Source organism: Hyaena hyaena, unplaced genomic scaffold (genome assembly GCF_003009895.1).
Source record: "Hyaena hyaena isolate Hyena2069 unplaced genomic scaffold, ASM300989v1 scaffold_87, whole genome shotgun sequence".
Classification (NCBI taxonomy): domain Eukaryota; kingdom Metazoa; phylum Chordata; class Mammalia; order Carnivora; family Hyaenidae; genus Hyaena; species Hyaena hyaena.
Genome location: NW_024080718.1, coordinates 994,953 through 1,014,938, shown reverse-complemented (window position 1 = coordinate 1,014,938; position 19,986 = coordinate 994,953). Strand labels below are relative to the sequence as shown.

The 19,986-nt window shown below is 41.6% G+C and overlaps 1 protein-coding gene across 4 annotated transcripts in view; it reads right to left on the bottom strand.

The window, feature by feature from the left end:
- The window catches only part of TBC1D30 (TBC1 domain family member 30), an 81,503-nt gene that overhangs the window by 23,640 nt on the left and 37,877 nt on the right, over window positions 1-19,986 (bottom strand). For 2 of the 4 annotated variants that reach the window (XM_039234295.1, XM_039234296.1), the window contains exons 1-6: window positions 19,079-19,244; window positions 15,258-15,319; window positions 14,684-14,749; window positions 12,030-12,155; window positions 7,536-7,721; window positions 2,019-2,187 (exon numbers count right to left, since the gene is read on the bottom strand). In XM_039234295.1, the coding sequence (XP_039090226.1) occupies window positions 2,019-2,187; window positions 7,536-7,721; window positions 12,030-12,155; window positions 14,684-14,749; window positions 15,258-15,319; window positions 19,079-19,244 (775 nt within the window). Of the gene's footprint in view, window positions 1-2,018; window positions 2,188-7,535; window positions 7,722-12,029; window positions 12,156-14,683; window positions 14,750-15,257; window positions 15,320-19,078; window positions 19,245-19,986 lie in introns of those variants that run through there. The other 2 variants (XM_039234297.1, XM_039234298.1) reach the window with 1 other exon arrangement.

Sequence of the window (19,986 nt, the reverse complement as noted above, 5' to 3'; positions counted from 1 at the left end):
CCCTAATTTAATCTTCCATGCCCACTAAGTATGTTACATTTCCTGACTGATCTCTTTAGATGTCTGCTTCTGGTTCTTTCCTCCTTTTTTCCTTCCTTTTTTTTTTTGGAAGTACATAGGTGTGTTTGGTAAAAATCTGAATAATATGACCTTCATGAATTCTTTATAATATTTCAGAAATCTTAACCTAAAACTATATTTGGCTCTACCTACCGTATGGTGCTAAAATTAAGGAGAAGGTTTTCCTCACCAAAAATGGGATAAAAAGAAAGGATTTTTAGTCTATCAAAATCAGAATCCAATGTTGAAAATCTCATAAAGCCCTCTTTTCTTCAAATGCTGCTGATAAAAATAAGACTCCTTACTTGTCTACTTCTTAAATTATGCACAGCTCTCAGACCACAGTGGAATTAAACTACAAATAAATAACAGAAAAAAAGCTGGAAAGTCCCAAAGTATGTGTAGATTAAACAACATGCAATTTTAAAATATTTTGAACTAAACTATACACACAGCTCACAATGAAGTTTCTGAATTCACCCAAAACACAGAGCTCCCTCCTACTTCCTAGGATGGCATTAGTATGTATTTTATGAAATTAAAAAGTGTAGATATTTAAACTGATCCTTCCTCCAAGTTAGTCAGACTGTGCATTTATCCAAGGATAAGCAAAAAGGGCTCTCATCTCATTCTCTCTCTTCTTAAAGGAACATCTTTGTTCAGAGACTTAAATCTAAGGGCAGCACTTACAGGCAAGTGTGGAGCTGAGGAAAGCATGCCTGACATGGGACAGGCAAGGTGGTCTATCTGGAAGAATTATGAAATCCATACGGGTGCACAATTACACTGCACAGCCAAACTAAATGAGATGGTTTAAATGGTTTAGAAGGAAATGCTGAGAGGGGCGCCTGGGTGGCTTAGTCGGTTAAGCGTCCGACTTTCGCTTAGGTCATGATCTCGCGGTTCGTGGGTTCGAGCCCCGCGTCGGGCTCTGTGCTGACTGCCGGCTCAGAGCCTGGAGCCTGTTTCAAAGTCTGTGACTCCCTCTCTCTCTGACCCTCCCCTGCTCGCACTGTCTCTCTCTCTCTCCTAGAAATAAATAAAACATTTAAAAAAAAAAAAAAAAAAAAGGAAATGCTGAGAAACTCCCAGGTGTCACTAAAATTTCCAGTGTATTATAATCACAGATTAGGTCCTCAGATCCTTTCAAACTTTCTCAGATTTGAATGTGTGGGTGGGGTGCTGGCCACCATTTACAGGAAACACAGCAAACTTCTCACTGTTTTTCTTGGTATCCTGGGCATAGCCAGGAAAGTGCAGACAGTTGGTATGTTCATTCATAGCTGCTAGCTGGGGTGCTTCAGAAAGCTGGGTGATGCCCACCAGACAGCAGCAACTTGGAGCTGCTCACAGAACAGAATCTCCATCCCTGTCTCAACCTGGAGCCCTCCTTCAGGGTTCAGATTCTGTCAGTCCTGGGGAGTCCTTCTCCAGAAAGAGCTGACCCATTCATCTTTAGTTAAATCTAAATACTGTTACCATGAATAGAGCAATGAAACATTTCAGTCCAAAAGACTATTGATGTTTCTCCTAAAACTTAAAGAAAACACATATTCTTCTTTCTGTCTCAACCGTTCAGGCAAAGCCACACTCTGTTTGGAATTGTACCTATAGCTCAGTTTTAAAGAATTCCTACAGGATTGGTGCCAGCTTAGAGCAGGGTAACTAGACGGTAAGACATGGACACCATTCTTCACCTAGAGGGCAATATATCATTTCAGTTGTTGATCTCGTACTGGGAAAGTATTAGCTTCTTGACTGACTTCCTAGATACAACACATGACCCTATCAATTTTTCCGTTCTGTTTTTGTTCTCTAGCAATCTATTTCATTGCACTGTACTCTAACAAAAATACCTGAAAAAAAGTACTTCCATTCAAGGTTTAGGCTCAGATGTACAGTGGAATCAAAGTAAAATAAATATCTTCACAGGTATAACAGCACTGAATCACCACTACCTCCACTTTCCTTGTTTGCAGTTCTCTGAAGGATATCCAGGTGCTGAGATAATTCAGGGAGCTTCAGTCTCAAGAGATCTCTGAAGACAGCCATATCCACAGACAATGCCCGGAGATTATTGACAAAATAGCTTTCAGGAAGTACCTTATCAATGAGGTAAATCATAATCTGAAGAAAAATATAAAGAGTAAGATTACTTCCTAAAACCTGGGATCCCTAATGTGTCCTAAATAGAAGGAACACACTCAAAAACGCAGTTAGCCGGAACACACCATTCTTTAAATGTGTCATCCAAAGTTTCTAGATGGGCCACTAGACCTAAAGTTCACCCCCGAAGTGGCTGTGTTTATACAACCTCCGGCCTCACGCAGAAGTGATGGAGCACATGCTTAATCAGCAGGCAGCAGGAATTTCAGTGCTGGCTCCCTGAGGTCAGCACAGTTGTTCAACCTTAATATGAAAACCAAGAGCGGAAATGTCATAAAACACCCCAACTAAAGCGAGTCTCAAGATCCACTTAGCATCAAGGTTTTGTTTGAATACATGGTGCTTTTAAAACCTGGATTTCCTTCCTAAGATTATCTCACAAGTTCTTCAAATTACCATTTTCATTCTGACTTTTCTATTTGTGTTACCTTTTCTAGGATGTCACGAATCACTAGATTGACTCAGCAGAACACAGAGGAGTTCTATATGTCAACCTCCGGTTCCTTCGCTGTCAGCCTGTATATTCTGCTCTGCCCTCTTCGCCCAGAAGACCCCTCAGTCCCCAGAGCCCAGGAAAAACAAGATTAAGAATAAAATCATAGCTAACCCTGTATATTGGTAGCGAAGTAACTGTGTCACATTTCACAAAACTCTATTTTCCGAAAATTATCTCCCAGACCTGACCAGGGCTAATTTGTCCCTCATCCTTGGCTTGTAAGTTCTACTTTTTAGGGTCATAGTTTGACTAATAAGGTTGAGCCATACTCTTGAGAAGGTCCCTCTGAGACCTTTATTACAAGATTGGACAGGTAGAGCTTAGCAATAAAAGGAGTACAGCATATTCAATCTGTGTGGAGAAAGGAGGTCCTGAAGAGACTGGGGCCAGGTGAGGAGGCGTGCAGAGGTCCAAAAGAATGGAGTGCCCTGGTGGGGACCTTGCACTCTACGAGCAAGAAGAAGAGGAATTTACAGGATCACAAAGGTAAAATTTAAAGGTAACAGTCTATCTATTATTGCACTTTCTTTCTAAGGATATAAAACGGAGAGAGATACTTAAGCTTTAAAAAGAAATTATGGGAGTGTCTGGGTGGCTCAGTTGGTTGAGCCTTTGACTCTCAGTTTCAGCTCAGGTCACGATCTAGCAACTGGTCAGTGAGTTTAAGCCCTACATAGAGCTCTGCACTGGCTTGCAGAGGCTGCTTAGGATTCTCTCTCTCCCCCTCTCTGCCCCTCCCCTGGTCGCTTGCTCTCTTTCTCAAAATAAATAAACCTTAAAAAAAAGATAGCAGTTAGCAATTTAAAAAAAAGAAATTATGATCTCTCAAAATTACACAAAACAAGAAAAACAAATTTCCAATTATAATAGTAATTCTTATGACACAATGAAAGTATCTGTCCAAAGGACTCAAAGTCTGACACAGGACATAAGAAATAGCTGTGTGTTGTAAGGTATGTTACTCCACCCATGACTGTATTACGAAGATCACACATTTAAAAAAAAAAAAAAAAAAGGAAAAATAGTGGCAATAGAGCAGAACAGTCTCTTCAACAAATGTTGCTGGAACAAAGTAGACATCTATCTGCCAAAAAATTAATCTAGACACAAAACTCACACCTTTCACAAAATTGACTCAAAATAGATCACAGATCTAAACATAAAATGCAAAACCATAAAACTCCTAGAAGACAACATAGCCTAGATGACCTTGGGGTATGCTGATGACTTTTTAGATACAACAGCAAGGATACAATCTAAGAACGAAATCACTGGGAAGCTAGATTTCTTTAAATAGAAACTTCTGCTTTGTAAAAGACAATGCTGAGAGATAGAGAAGACAAGCCACAGACCAGGAGCAAATATTTGCAGAAGGCACATCTGATAAAAGACTGTTATCTAAAACACACAAAGAACTCTAAAAGCTCAAAATAAAGTAATCTGTTGGATCAAATGGACCAAAGACTTTAACAGATACTTCATCAAAGATGTGTTCAAATGGCAAATAAGCATATGAAAAGATGCTTCACATCATACATCATCAGAGAAATTCAAATTAAAATGAGATACACTGATTAGAATGGCCAAAATCTGGAATGCTGACACCATCAAATGCTGATGAGAATGTGGAGCAACAGGAAATCTCATTTGTCACTGGTGGGAATGCAAACTCGTACAGTCACTTGAGAAGATAGTTTGGCAGTTTCTTACAAAATTAACTATACTTTTACCATATGATCCAGCAATCACACTCCTTGGTAGTTACCGAAAGGAAGTGAAAACCCAGATCTATAAAAAAAACCCATACATGGATGTTTACGGAAGCTTTATTATCTGCCAAAACTTGGAAGCAACAGAGATGTCCTTCAGTAGGTGGATAGATAAAAAAAACTACATATAGCCAGACAACGGAATATTATTCAGCACTATAAATAAATGAGCTGTCAAGTCACGAAAAGACATGAAGGAACCTTAAATGCATGTTACTAAGTGAAGGAAGCCAATCTGAAAAGGCTCCATACTCTATGATTCTAGCTATACGACTTTCTGGAAAGGGCAAGGCTGTGAAGACAGTAAAAAGATCTCTGGTTGCCAGGAGTAAGGGCAGCGGGGATGTGTAGATAGAGCACAGAGCATTGTTGGCGCAGTGAACACCCTCTGTATAAATACTATAATGATGAATACATGTTGTTAAACATTTGTCCAAACCCACAGAACGTACAACACCAAGAGTGAGTCCTAATGGAAACTACGGACTTTAGTTGATTATGACATGTTGATACAAGTTCATGGATTGTAACAAAAGTACCTTTGAGCGTGACATGGATAACAGGGGAGGCTGTGCATGTGTTGGAGCGGGTGGCATATGGAAATCTCTGTATCTTCCTTTCAGTTTTTCTGTGAACCTGAAACTACTCTCAAAACGTTCTGTAATTTGTGAAAAATAAATAATGAAGGAGCTTCAAAGTTTTAACAAGTAGTTAAAAAGTTACTACGAAAAACAGTAAGTGCTGAAAAGCAAGGAAATGGTTTACCTCCTTCTAAATTAAACTATATATTTGCCTAATAATTAAAACTTGCACCAAAAAAAAAAAAAACTTGCAGAGGCCAAAATAGCTGCTAACAAACACTGATACCAACATCTTCCTTTGCATCTGAAATGATTCTTCATGAATCTAATCTTCCTCTGCATATTCAATGTCTAACCACAAGATTCCTAAATAATGATGATGCCATTTCAGTTCACAGAGTTTTCTTAGAGACAGAAATATAAATATGCAGCTCCTCAGCTTTACCTAATCCATCTTTTTTATGTGAATTTTTAGTTTCCCAAGTATCACTGAGCCTTTCCATGATTTGACTGGCATGTATAACCCCTCCCCCAAACCGCTCTACCTCACCTTCTAACCTGAATTGCTTATTCCAACTTCTCAACAGAACAGTTCTCATCTTATAGGCATAGAAATCACATCTGAAAAGACAAAACTGACTAAAGCTGATATACTGAATAAACAAAACTGCTTCTTGATAAAAAAAAAAAACATTTTAAATTCATATATTTGATTTGTCACTGGCTCCTCCCTCCCCCACTTATTTGACGAACATGTAGCTTCAGAGCTGTTTCCTTAAATATGCCAATGGAAAAAGTGAAAGGGTGAATACAGATTTAGACTATGTCAGGCTGGCTTTCTAATTAATTCCACCATGATGGGATTAAAACCAGAAGGGACATTTGTTTGTTTTTCCATATGACCTTAGTCAGTGATTGGGAATATCACTAAGATTATTTACCACAGTCAAACACAAGACCAGGGTTGGGGGAGGCTCCTGAATACAAAGACTAAAGTATCTATTCCATCCATCCCAAAGTACTGCAATCAATAGTAGATTGAGAGTTCAAACATGAATTAGCAACCCCGTAATGCCCCAAGCTAATAAGGGAGTAGTCATCCTGCACATGTGAAATGCTTCATTTCTCATAAAGATTATTTCTGGTGATTCACTGACTCACATTCCAATTTATAAGCTTAAATTGCTTGTGACCCATCTCAAAGTGTTTCTGGATTTTTTTTTTTAAATGAAGGTTCCTAGCATCCAAGATTAAAAGATAGTAAAATAGAATTCACTTCCATAACTTTTCTCCACAAATACCTTCCATAACAGACACTCACTCTCAGCCTACCTCCTCCATACCTCACCCCATATGTGAAAGAGTAAAGCAACTCAATAACAAGACCCAACCAGAATTAAGCATAACTTGTGGAGAAGTAGGCAGTGTCTAACATGACCTTTCATGTCCCCACCTCTTGGTAGTCACACCCTTGTGTAAGCCCTTCCCCTTGAGTAAGAGCTAGCCCTAGTGACTGGCTTCTAATGAGCAGAATATAACAAAAATGATAAAAATGTAACTTGATATTAGGCTACAAATCTGCAACTTAATCTCTCCTACCTTGCTCATTCTCTTTTATTCTCTTACTCTGAGGGATGCCAGCTGCCTTGTTGTGAGATAGAGACATGGCAAAGAAGTAAAAAAGGCCTCAGGCCGACAGACAGCCAGGAACTTGGGCCCTCAGTCCAACAACCTGTGAGAAATCAAATCTTGCCAACAACCACATGAACCAACTTGGAAGTGAATGCTGTCCCCAAGTGAGCTTTCAGATGAGACTGCAGACTCAACCAACAGTTTCAATGTCACAACGACACAACTTTGAGCCAGCTAAGCTGCACTCAGATTCCTGACTCAAGGAACCTATGAGGTAAATCATGTTTGCTATTTTAACTAGCTAATTTGTTCTGCAACAACAAATAATTAATACAGTTAGTATTCAACCTGCTTTAAAAATATGATGTTTCATGGGTGCCTGGGTGGCTCAGTCAGTTGAACATCGGACTTTGGCTCAGATCATGATCTCACAGTTCATGACTTCAAGCCCTGTGTCAGGTTCTGTGCTGACAGCTGAGAGCCTGGAGCCTGCTTTGGATTCTGTGTCTCTATCTCTCTCTCTGCCCCTCTCTCACTCATGTTCTGTCTCTCTCTCTCTCTCTCTCTCTCAAAACTAAACATTAGAAATTTTTTTTTAAAATACGAGGTTTCATAAGCAAGACTAAAAACATAATGATTCTACTCACATTTGGAAGCTACATGAGTTTGTCACTTGATCTGGCTTTAACATGGGGGAAATGTTATTATGGGTAATAACAAATGTGCAGCAAACTCGTTGGAAGACAGTGGGACATCAGGGAAGAGACATTACAGTTCCAATATGTGACTCTCAGAGAACTTCAGTTGGCCCCTTCAGAGCCTGATACTCACTTTCAGTGCATCCCCTTCATTGCCTTCCACCACTTCCAGAATTAGAGCAGCCAGGATGTTAAAGCCTTGGCAGTACCCAACATTCTTGTTCCATCGGGCATAGGCCAAAAGAACCCGTTTTAACACAACTCTGTCCTGCTCAGCCTCCTGGCCACAGTAAGAACTGCAGCCTGTGCGGTGAAGATCCTAAAGAAGAGAAACAGTATTTTTTTTAAAGGCTCCTTACAGTCTCTAAAAAAAAAAAAAAAAGCCTTAGTTGTAACTCTGTTTCAGCATTAAACAGAATCATATCATAAACATGCATTTTAGTTTTTTATTATTTTTCTAAGTTTATTTATTCTGAGAGGGTGGAGAAGGGCAGAGAGAGAGGGAAAGAATCCCAAGCAGGCTCTGTGCTGTCAGCACAGAACCCAACATGGGGCTCGAACTCACAAACCTTGAGATCATGACCTGAGCTGAAACCAAGAGTTGGATGCTTAACCGGCTGAGCCACCGAGGGGCCCCAATGTGTATTTTAGTTCTTAAAACTATAGTGTACCCTAGACACATGAGCCAAAGCAATTTTTTAAATTTTCTTTTTCCTAATTTTTTTAATATTCTAAGATACATTTTTTTTTCCAGTTTTATTGACATATAGTTGACTAAGAACATTTTCAAGGGGAATTTCAGTCAAATTTTCTAACTTTCTTTCTAATTTTCTATCAAATTTAAATTGTTTTCAGAATTAATACAAATGCGATTCAGAATTAACAAAAATTACATGATAATTCTACATAAATTGACAGTTTCTTTTAATACTATGTCTCAGATAAAACAATGGTCGCTTCAGTACACATATGACAGATGCTAACATTATTCCTTTCTCTAAAACATGATATAATATTTACCTATTAAAACTCTAGGGGCACCTGGGTGGCTTAGTCGGTTAAGCTTCCGACTTTCGCTTAGGTCATGATCTTGCGGTTCATGGGTTTGAGCCCCGCATCGGGCTCTGTGCTGACTACCAGCTCAGAGCCTGGAGCCTGTTTCAGTCTGTGACTCCTTCTCTCTCTGACCCTCCCCTGCTCACGCTGTCTCTCTCTCTCCTAGAAATAAATAAAACATTAAAAAAAATTAAAAAAAAACCAAAACTCTAATATGAGGAGAAAAATCAAAATAGCAAAAAATGCAATCTGCATTGTAGAGAGAAAAACCATTCTGTCCAAGATAGAGAAATCTTTCTATCTAAATTGTTTTATAAATTTGTATAAAAAGGAAACATTTGTTGTACTTTAATATTTAATGAGAGCAATACATATAATTTAATAACTAAGCTGAGACTATGATTTTCAGGAGCTAATGTCATTTTACTGACAGTGCATTCACTTCAATGAGAAAAATGAAACATTCTCTTAATAACATGATTGTTACAAATGTACATTGCCTTAATTCACAATTTAAACAGAAAGAAAATATTTCAAATATGGAGTACTTTGAGGCAACTGGGTGGCTCAGTCATGATCTCACAGTTCAGGCTTCAAGTCCCGCATCAGGCTCTCTGCTGTCAGCATGGAGCCTGCTTCTGACCCTCTGTCCCCTCTCTCTCTGACTCTCCCCCACTCGCTTGCTCATGTTCTCTCAAAAATAAAGGAAAACATTTGTTAAAAATATATGGAGCACTTCATCTCTGAGAAACATTCTGAAATTCCAAATAAAGAGCTGCAATAGGGATAGTGCAGAGACTTTTAAAACATACAAAATAAAATTTTATAATTGTTTTTGACATTTGTCTGAAACAGACCAAGTTAGATCACATAGAAAGCTCCTTTCAGTTAGTTCTTCCTCATGAAAAAAGTATCTTCAAATCTGCCAAAACCTTACCCATCTTCTGGTGGCCAAAATTTATGAGACAACTTTCCTTTTAAAACCCCAGATCAGGGGTGCATGGGTGGCTCAGTCAGTTAAGCCTCTGACTCATGATTTTGGCTCAGGTCATGATGTCACGGTTCATGAGTTTGAGCCCCATGCTGACAGCACAGAGCTTGCTTGGTATTCTCTCCCTCTCTCTCTATCTCTACACCACTCACACAAGCAGTCATGTACATGTGCTTGTCCTCTCTCTCTCTCTCTCTCTCTCAAAATAAATGAATAAACATTAAAAATAACCCAACTTCTGGGTGCCTGGGTGGTCAGTCGGTTAAGCCCCGACTTCAGCTCAGGTCATGATCTCACGGTTCATGGGTTCGAGCCCCACATCAGGCTCTGTGCTGACAGCTAGCTCAGAGCCTGGAGCCTGCTTCAGATTCTGTGTCTCCCTCTCTCTCTGACCCTCCCCTGCTCATGCTGTCTGTCTGTCTGTCTCTCTCTCTCTCTCACAAATAAAAACATTAAAAAATTTTTTTAAATAACCCAACTTAGCATTACACTGTAATGAACTCATATAAAATCAAAAGCCATGTGCTAGAGGCTTATGTAAGAGAACAATAGTGGGATCAAATTGAATCAGCATCCTTGGCTTTTGGCAACAGGCCCTAACCAACTGTAATAATCCCAGGAGGCAAACCACTGCTGCCTCCACAGCTGGTTGGAACCCTTGATCATCTGGTTTAAAGTAGACCCATCAGTCAATCTAACTATCTTCATAAATTAACAGTTAAGGTGGCACAAAAACAGACACTCAGATCAATGGGACAGAATGGAGAACCCAGAAATGGACCCACAAAACTATGGCCAACTAATCTTTGACAAAGCAGGAAAGAATATCCAATGGAATAAAGACGATCTCTTCAGCAAGTGGTGCTGGGAAAACTGGACAGCAACAGGCAGAAAAATGAACCTGGACCACTTTCTTACACCATACACAAAAGTAAGCTCAAAATGGATCAAAAACCTAATCGTAAGACAGGAAGCCATCAAAGTCCTAGAGAAAAGCAGGCAAAAATCTCTTAGACCTTGGCTGCAGCAACTTCTTATCAACACGTCTCTGGAGGTAAGGGAAACAAAAGCAAAAATGAACTATTGGGACCTCACAAAATAAAAAGCTTCCGCACAGGGAAAGAAACAATCAGCAAAACTAAAAGGCAACCAACAGAATGGGAGAAGATATTTGCAAATGACGTATAAGATAAAGGGTTAGTATCCAAAACCTATAAAGAACTTACCAAATTCAACACCTAAAAAACAATCCAGTGAAGAAATGGGCAAGAGACATGAATAGACCCTTCTCCAAAGAAGACATCCAGATGGCCAACCAACACATGAAAAAATGCTCAACATCACTCATCATCAGGGAAATACAAATCAAAACCACAATGAGATACTACCTCACACCTGTCAGAATGACTAACATTAACAACAGATGTTGGCGAGGATGAGGAGACAGAGGACCTCTTTTGCACTGCTGCTGGTGGAAATGCAAACTAGTGCAGCCACTCTGGAAAACAGTATGGAGGTTCCTGAAAAAATTAAAACTAGAGCTACCCTATGACCCAGCAATTGCACTACTAGGTGTTTATCCCAGGGATACAGGTGTGCCATTTCAAAGGGACACATGCGCCCCAATGTTTATAGCAGCACTATCAACAATAGCCAGTTATGGAAAGATCCCAAATGTCCATTGATGGATGAATGCATAAAGATGTGGTGTGTGTGTGTGTGTATATATGTATATGTGTGTATATATATATATATGTATACACACACACAATGGAGTATTACTTGGCAATCAAAAAGGATGAAAACTTGCCATTTGCAACTACGTGTATGGAACTGGAGGGTATTATGCTAAGCGAAATTAGTCAGTCAGAGAAAAACAAATATCATAGGACTTCACTCATATGAGTACTTTTTACTGTTTTTTTACAGATACTTTGTATCTGTTTTAAGATACAAAACAGATGAACATATGGGAAAGGAAGCAAAAATAATATAAAAACAGGGATGGGAACAAAACATAAGAGACTCTTAAATACAGGTTATTGGAGGGGTTTTGGGAGGGGGAATGGGCTAAATGGGTAAGGGGCATTAAGGAGTCTACTCATGAAATCATTATTGCACTATATGCTAACTAACTTGGATGTAAATTTTAAAAATAAATTAAATTTAAAAATTAATTAACAGTTAAGGAATTGTCAAAGGTCCTAATAGGAGCCCAATTACTTTAATAGGAAATATACTTAACTTTAAATTTCTCAATCTGTGACTTCTATGTAAAAATCCAGTTAACAGCACTGACCCATGCTAAAGAAAGTAAAAGAAATTTCAATCTCCTATCAGTGAACAAGATAAGCAAATAGAATATGAATAGAAACATTTTCTTATTACTGCCAACATAACAAATTTATGAAGACAAGATACTGTCAAAGTTCCCATAAAAAGGCTGTTACCTAATGAAATAAGAAAGCAGAAAATATACAGACATTCAAACCATAAGGTTTGATCCTCTATCCAGGAAACATCTGGCTCTGAGAATCCTCCTTTGAAGTCAGGACAGTAGGCCAAACTCAGGGGACTTACCTTGACTATCTGAATTCCCATTGAGTCATCATCAGGATTACTCCTTTCATTGAAAGTGAAGCGCATGGTTTTGTCCCAGTCAATAGCTATACTGTGCAAATAATGATCTGCCAAGGTCAACCAAACCTAAAATATTGAGATAAAGGAGAATGCTAAACTAAAATATACAATTTCACGCTTCTTTATTAAAAAATTGTTATCACGGGGGCGCCTGGGTGGCTCAGTCGGTTAAGCGTCTGACTTCGGCTCAGGTCATGATCTCACGGTTCGTGGGTTCGAGTCCCGTGTCGGGCTTTGTGCTGACAGCTAGCTCAGAGCCTGGAGACTGTTTCAGATTCTATATCTCCCTCTCTCTCTGACCCTCCCCTGTTCACAATGTCTCTCTCAGAAATAAATTTAAAAAAAAAAATTTTTTTTAAATTAAAAAATTGTTATCACGGGGGTGCCTGGGTGGTTCAGTCAGTTAAGCAACCAACTCCTGGTTTCAGCTCAGGTCACTATCTCACGGTTCATGAGATCAGGCCCTGCATCAGGCTCTGTGCTGACAGTGGGGAACCTGTTTGGGTTTCTTCCTCCTCTCTCTGCCCCTCCCCTGTTCATATACACTTGTACATATGTGCACTCTCTCGCAAAATAAACTTAAAAAAATAGTTATTGCATCTAATAAAAAAATGGGAACTGATCCTAGATCATATATAGCCCACATGTAGAAATCAACTTTTCATTGAAATGTTTGCCATACTGAATTGCACCAATCAGAGCCTTTCATTTATTGTTTCCATTATTATTTGTTGAGCTTCTGCTATGCACCAAGCAATGATCCAATCATTAAGGATACTATTAAGAGAACAAAAAAATTTTCCATTTTTATTTCAGCTCACTGGATTAGCTATATTATCTTATATACATACTTGTTAGACTTGGCTCTGAATTGCTTTCTGTATATGGACACAAGCTGCCTGGTCATTCATGGAGAATGGGTCTTTTTTCACCATGGCGGGGCCTCTGCCTTTAAGTCATCCCTCTATCTCTCACAAACACACACAACTGACAGACAGGATCTCATAAGGAGAAACTTTTTAAAAGAGTCACTGGATATTTTTACTCCTTTGATTACTTTCTCCTGAAAAGCTGTTTGTAAAAGATTTTTAAAGTATATTTTGAAGATGAAGAATCCCCAACACTCAAATTCTAGGGGTATTAAGACTAGGTTTATAAATTAATATACTAAGAAAAATAAATATACTAGGAAAGCATTCTGAGTTTTGGCATTTGAACATAATTTAGTAGGAGTAACACTCAACAATATCTCCAGCCAGACTTTTCTCGTACCCATCGGAATCATACATCCAAATGCTCAATTGACACCCTCGATTTAGATGTCTAATAGACATTTCAACCTTAACAGATCCAAAACCAATCATCTAATCTACCACTGTGTCAACTGATACATGCATACATACGAGCACACACATCTTCTCCTTCCATCTGAGTAAACAGTAGCGCTACCTTTCCAGAAGCTCAGGTCAAAATCTTGAATGAAGTCATTGTTGATGTCCTTCTTATACCTTATATTCAATCTAACAGGAATTCATGTCAACTCAACCTTCAAAATATATCTAGAATTTGATCCCTTTTCTCCATCTCCACTACTGCAACCCTGATCTATGTGTTGCCTGAATTATCACAAGTTTTCCATTGATCTCTCTGTTTCTGCCCTTGTCCTTCATATTATCAAAACAGAGAGGTCTGTTTAAAATATAAGTTGTATCCTGTTACTCCCCATCTCAAAATTTCCCAGTGCTTCCCATCTCAGACTGGGCAAAAGTCCTACTATGGCATATAAGCTCCTACATGATCTGCCATCCCCCTAACCCCATCACATTTATCTCTATGACGCTCTCTCCAATTGCATTCCTCTTTGTTCACTGGGCTTCAGCCATCCTGGTCACTTTTGCGTGCATATTCCCGAGGTGCTCTTGGCTAAGGGTGTTTCCTCTCTTTGGAGTTCTCTTCCCCAGGTAGCTCCCTCACCAACTATTCAAATGTCACCTTGCAGGGCGCCTGGGTGGCTCAGTCGGTTAAGCATCCAACTTCGGCTCAGGTCATGATCTCACAGTTTGTGGGTTTGAGCCCCGCGTTGCGCTCTGTGCTGACAGCTCGCTCAGAGCCTGAAGCCTGCTTCTGATTCTGTGTCTCTCTCTCTCTCTGACCCTCCCCTGCTCACATTGCCCCCCCCTCAGAAATAAATAAAACATCAAAAAAAATTTTTTTAAATGTCACCTTGCTATTTAAAATTCCACCTCCTTACTTCCATTCCTCTCCCCTCATCTCTCATTTCTTTCTCTGCTTTATTTTTATATTTTTATGCACGACACATCACCATCTGACACACTTTATACTGTATTCCTTGTGAGCTCCATGAGGACAAAAATTTTGGTCTGTTGGTTTTTCCCCCCACTCCTGTATCCTAAGTACCTAGAATAGTACCTGGCACAGAAGAGATAATCAATAAATACTTATTAAATGAATAAATAATGAAGAAAGACAGCTTTCAAATTACTAATCTAGAATATTCTTTTGGACATTTCAGACATTTTAAAGAGGAGCAGAGAGCTGATCCCTTTGCTCTGAGCCCTATGCACCCTCCTTACCTTTCTCCTCCATTCCTTTGGTATTCCTGTTGATAGTCTGCACACTGCCTTGAGAGCATCATACCACTAGAACACAGAAGAAATATTGGCAAAGTGATAATATTGATCTGGATAACCATTTTTCAACTTTTTTCCTATTTTGACATCATAGAGGATGATAAAATTCATATAGCACACGGAGATAGAGTTTCTTTCAGCCAGAATTAACTACTCCAAGCCCCTCCCCCACCCCTTACCCCAAGTACTCTTAACTCGTGTGACCTCCATGCAGTACACAATGGTTGGGAGGCTCTAGTTCAGAAACAAATACGTGTATTATGGATTCAAAATAATAGCTCTTGGCTTTTTAAAATTTTTTCCCAATTTACACCATTAAGAGAAAGTACAAAATTTTTCACTGCAAGTATAAACTCAGGCCACGTGTAACCTCATAAGTTAGTTTATCTATAACTTTAACAACTGACTCATGCATGTCAAAGTATAGGCTAATTTTCCCACTTTGAGAGTATATCTCAGGGTGCCCTATGGATACCCCAAAATAAGAGTATTTTCAAAACTAAAAAAATAAAGTTACCTGCTGAAAACCATTTTGACCTAAAGAAGGCTCAAGAGTGAACTTCAACTTTGTGTCAACTCCTAAAACAAAAATATATAATTGTTATTTTGGAAGGTAATAACATGTTAGATAAAAAATAAAAGTAAAAATTAACCTGATTCTACCAAATCATCATAAAATTTTTAAAACATGTTTTTTACTAAATTTTAGTCAATTTTGTTGAAATAAAAGGTAATAGTATTAATTTTTAAAATAAACAATATCCCATGGCTACTAGAACGGAGTTTATCACATAGAATGGTGGCATCCACTGTTGTTTGGAGCCGTGTACAAACAAAAACAAAAGCATGACACCACAAGCTTGGAGTTATTCAGATCACCTCTCAGCTTTGGTTCCTAGTGTCGAACAAACTACTTAACCTGTTATCAGTCTCAATACTTTAAAATAAGGAAATAATATCTACTCAGTAGATTATGATGATGATTAACTATAAATCACCCAGCACAGTATAATTAATATTTATGAAACTTATGAAGAGAATTCTCTACTTACAGAATTTGTTTTCTAAAAAATTTATGTGAACTAAGTCTATGAAGGAAACCTTGGTGAAATATCAAAAGTTATCAGAATAATGTCATTGCTCTCTCACTCATGGAGTAATCCATTTTAATAATCGTATTTGGATATTTTCATGTATCTTAATATTCTGTCATGATACACTTATTCATTGAAGATAAAAACAGTTTGTATGTTTAATTATAGACTAAAATATAACTACAGCTAATATAACTACTAATTAAAGTTATCTACATCTTCTTTGATTCAAATTCCAAATCTATGGAAGAGAATAAATAGGAGAATACATCAAGACAATGTATAATACATGAAGACTTTATGCTATATTCATACTGGGCTTTTATTCAGAATTCCATGTGACAAGTATGTGCCATTGTTCTTGAAATTACATAACAATTTTTACTCCCACATAAATTTTATTATTTTTTTAGTAAGCTTTATTTTTTTAACTTTATTTATTTTGGTGGGGGTGGGGATGGAACCCATGAACCATGAGATCATGACCTAAGCTGAGAGGAAACCAAGAGTCGGACGCTCAACCGACTGAGCCACCCAGGCACCCCCTCTCATGTAAATTTTATTAAAAATAATCAACTGAAAATGCTACGTATTATTTTTCTACAATTAAATACTATTTCAAGTCACTTTTTTAAAAACTTGTTACCAAAAAGTTCAAGGATCAATATATACCAAACATTATTAATAGCATTCAGTTTTACAATTTTTGATGTCATTATGACAATATTTTTGCTTCTCATATTGCAGATTAGTTATACTGAAAACCTCCCCACAACTTCCACTACTTAGGAATTATATGTAAATAGAAACAATCTTCGGAATTTAAAATTACAATAATAAGGCTTGTCTTTTCAAAAACATATATATGGAGGGGCACCTGGGTGGCTCAGTCAGTTAAGCATCTGACTTTGGCTCAGGTCATGATCTCATGGTTCATGGGTTTGAGTCCTACATCGGGCTCTGTACTGAAAGCTCAGAGCCGGGAGCCTGCTTCCATGTCTGTGTCTTCTCTCTCTCTCTCTCTCTCTCTCTCTGTCCCTTCCCTGCTCACTCTGTCTCTCTCAAAAATAAAATAAACATTTAAAAAATTTTTAACATATATATGGAGTCAAGAAGCTAGAAATGTGCATGATTTGCCCAAGGCCATGACAGTATGCAGATGTCCTTCTTAGGAGTCCTGAAAGAGTCTGTGAATACATGATATGGGTCCTAGATTTCTGAAGTCAAGTTGTGATAAAGAACCCCAGGCATCCAGGGGTACCTGGGTGGCTCAGTCGGTTAAGCATCCGACTTTGGCTCAGATCATGATCTCATATTCTGTGGGTTCCCGAGCCCCGTGTCAGGCTCTGTGCTGACAGCTCTGAGCCTGCTTCAGGTTCTGTGTGTGTGTCTCTCTCTCTCTCTGCTCCTCCCCTGCTCACCCTCTGTCTCTCTCAAAATAAAATAAAGACATAAAATTTTTTTTTAAATCCCAGGCATCCAATCAATGCCCCCATACTTCTTTTCAAAGCTTCAGGACCACAAGCATATTGTGCCTAAGTAGATAAGATTTCCTTCTCCAAAGATCGATCAAGTACCCCCACATTCTCATCCCTCTGAGATGGTTTAAATGAAGTCCTGCTTCAGTGCAGAGCAATGATACAATGGCCACAAGAGCGCCTCCAGCTGGAGCGAATGATTTAAGGCACAATGAAACATACTTCTTGTGAGGTTGCTGTCCAGACGAGGGGTGCTGATGAGAGAGAGAGAGGGAGAGGGAGAGGGAGGGAGGGAGGGAGAGGGAGTGTGTGTGTGTGTGTGTGTGTAGTGTCATGACTTTTGCTTTACTGTAACAAAGACAAGGAAATTCTGTCCAGCGCTGACTTACTTCAACCGACCTGACAGCTCTGGATTGCCTGTATGTATGACCGAATATGCTCCCTTTGCTTTTTCAGAGCACCTGCTGGGCATCAGGTGCTGAAAACCTGCTGGGGTCAATCTAAACCACAACTATTTTCTCATGATCTAAATGAGTCACAGGATTTAACTGGAATTGATCATTCACCACGTGCATGCGATAGCTGAAATCAGGTCATTGTCTCCTTTTCTCATTTAAGGAAAGGGAGGTGGTTTATGTTTCATCTGATAGTCACGGCTGTTCCGGATTCAGAAATACAAAATACTTTTAACGTGGGAAGGAGATTTTTTTTTAAGGGCAAAGGAAGATGGTGAATAAATACTACAGTCTCTGCAATTAGACACTTCCACAGGAAGAAAAACAAAGAAACCACAAGGTTCGTAAAGGCAGTCACGCGTTCCACCCTTTGGGGCTCCGCGCCTCGTCAGCAGCCTCGGGACAGCAGGGCTGGGGAGGGCGAGCTCGCCTGGGACCCCGCTGGTGCCACACTGGGGACAAGTGAGCGCTGAGCGCCGGCGAGAGTGCAGCGGCTCCCTCTGCGGCCACCGCTCGCCAGAAAGCCCTGTGCCCGGGCACCCGCGCCAGGCCCATAAAACCCCGGGGAGGCATGCCGAGTGGCGGAGCCGACGCGGAGTTATGCAGCCTAGACAAGCAGGGATGTGTAAACAACAGGCTACCACCATAAAGGGCCTAGCCTGGCACACGAGGCGCGCTCCCGGACTTCAGCTGTAAGAAAGGATCTCTACTTGCAGGAGTGTTTCCTGCCCGCTCCCCAAACGGACACACAAATTGGAGGCTCCAGGCAAACTGACCCTGGCACTCACGCCGCAGGGACCCTCAGGAAGATGAACCTGATTTTTCCTTCGCAGCCGCTGCCTTCCCCTTCGACCCCAAGTAGCAAACACTCGCCTCTCTCCGCCTCACACGCCTCTTTCGGGACGCGGCTTCCAGTGAGCCTGGAGCACAATTGGCTGCGCGGCCTCTGCCCGCCTGGGCAGCCGCCCGCACTCGCCCACCACGCGGACAAGGCCGAGCGCACCGCTCGCCTGAAGCTCCGGGTACAAACAAGGCTAGAACGCGCCCAGGCCGCGGGGTCGGGACCCCCGGGCAGCCAGCGGGAGCAGCCGGTCCTCCCAGCCTGGGGAGGCCGCTGCCCGCGCCCAGGCCTTCGTCCGCGCTCTTCCCTCCCAGACCGACCCAGCCCCGCGTGCGCCGAGCCGCGGTACCCCGCACCGGGCGGCCCGCGAGCGCTCCCGGGTCTAGGCGGAGTCGCGCTGAGGCAGAGGCGCCAGCGCCGGCGCGCCACGCTACTTTCCAGCGCCCCCCTCTGCAGCCGCGGGTCCTCACCCGGCTCCAGGGTGCAGAGCAGCCGGGGCGCGGTCCGGGAAATGCAGCTGCGCTTTTTGAGCACATTGCTCAGAATGGTGCCCACGCCGCCGCCGCCGCCGCCGCCCTGCCGCTTCAGGCATCTCCCTCCGCGCCTCAGGGAGCCGGTCAGCTTGTCCTGCCGCATTCGAGAGCGCCCGGGGCTCCGGCGCGGCCACCGTCAGCCTGGATCCCCGCCGCCCGGCCGGCGTAGCGGCTCCGCGCGCCGCACTTAGCGAGTCTCCTGCGTCGAGGGGCCCTGGGGAGCAGCGAGAGCGCGGCGGGCGCTCGGGGGTCGAGGGGACCTGCGGAGCACCGCCGGGGCCACCGAGCGCGGCGCGGCCGGCAGGCATCTGCAGTGCGGAGCCCGCACGGCTGAGGCGGGAGAGGGCTCGGGGCGGGGAAGGGGGCGGGAGCGAGCGGGCGCGCGGGACTTGGAGGCGGCGCTCCCGCCCCCAATCCCGGCATCACCGTGCGCAGGCGGGGCGGCCTCAGCCCCGGAGCGCCCGGCGGCGGGCTCCCGGCACCTGCTTCCAGGAGCCGCAGGGCTGCGGGGCCTGGAAACCCCGGAGCCCGGGAGCCCGGGAACTGGAGAGCGGCCAGGGAAACGAAATGCGCCCCGGGACCAGAAGCAGCGGGAGATTTTCGCGCTTATCCCATGACCTGGGAGGGGATGGACACCTGGACAGCAAGTCTCAGGTGCAGAATACCAAAGAGGTTCAAGTGCCCACCTATCCGAGCAGTGTCAGGAGAGACAGTCAGCCGACCACAGGACGAATCTGGCAGCGTGGCACAGAAGCTGGCCGGTGATGAAACACTAGCTTCATCCCCAATTGTGTTAAACAGATTCCTGGCAGCTTAGAGAGGCATGGAAATCACGTAAAACGTAA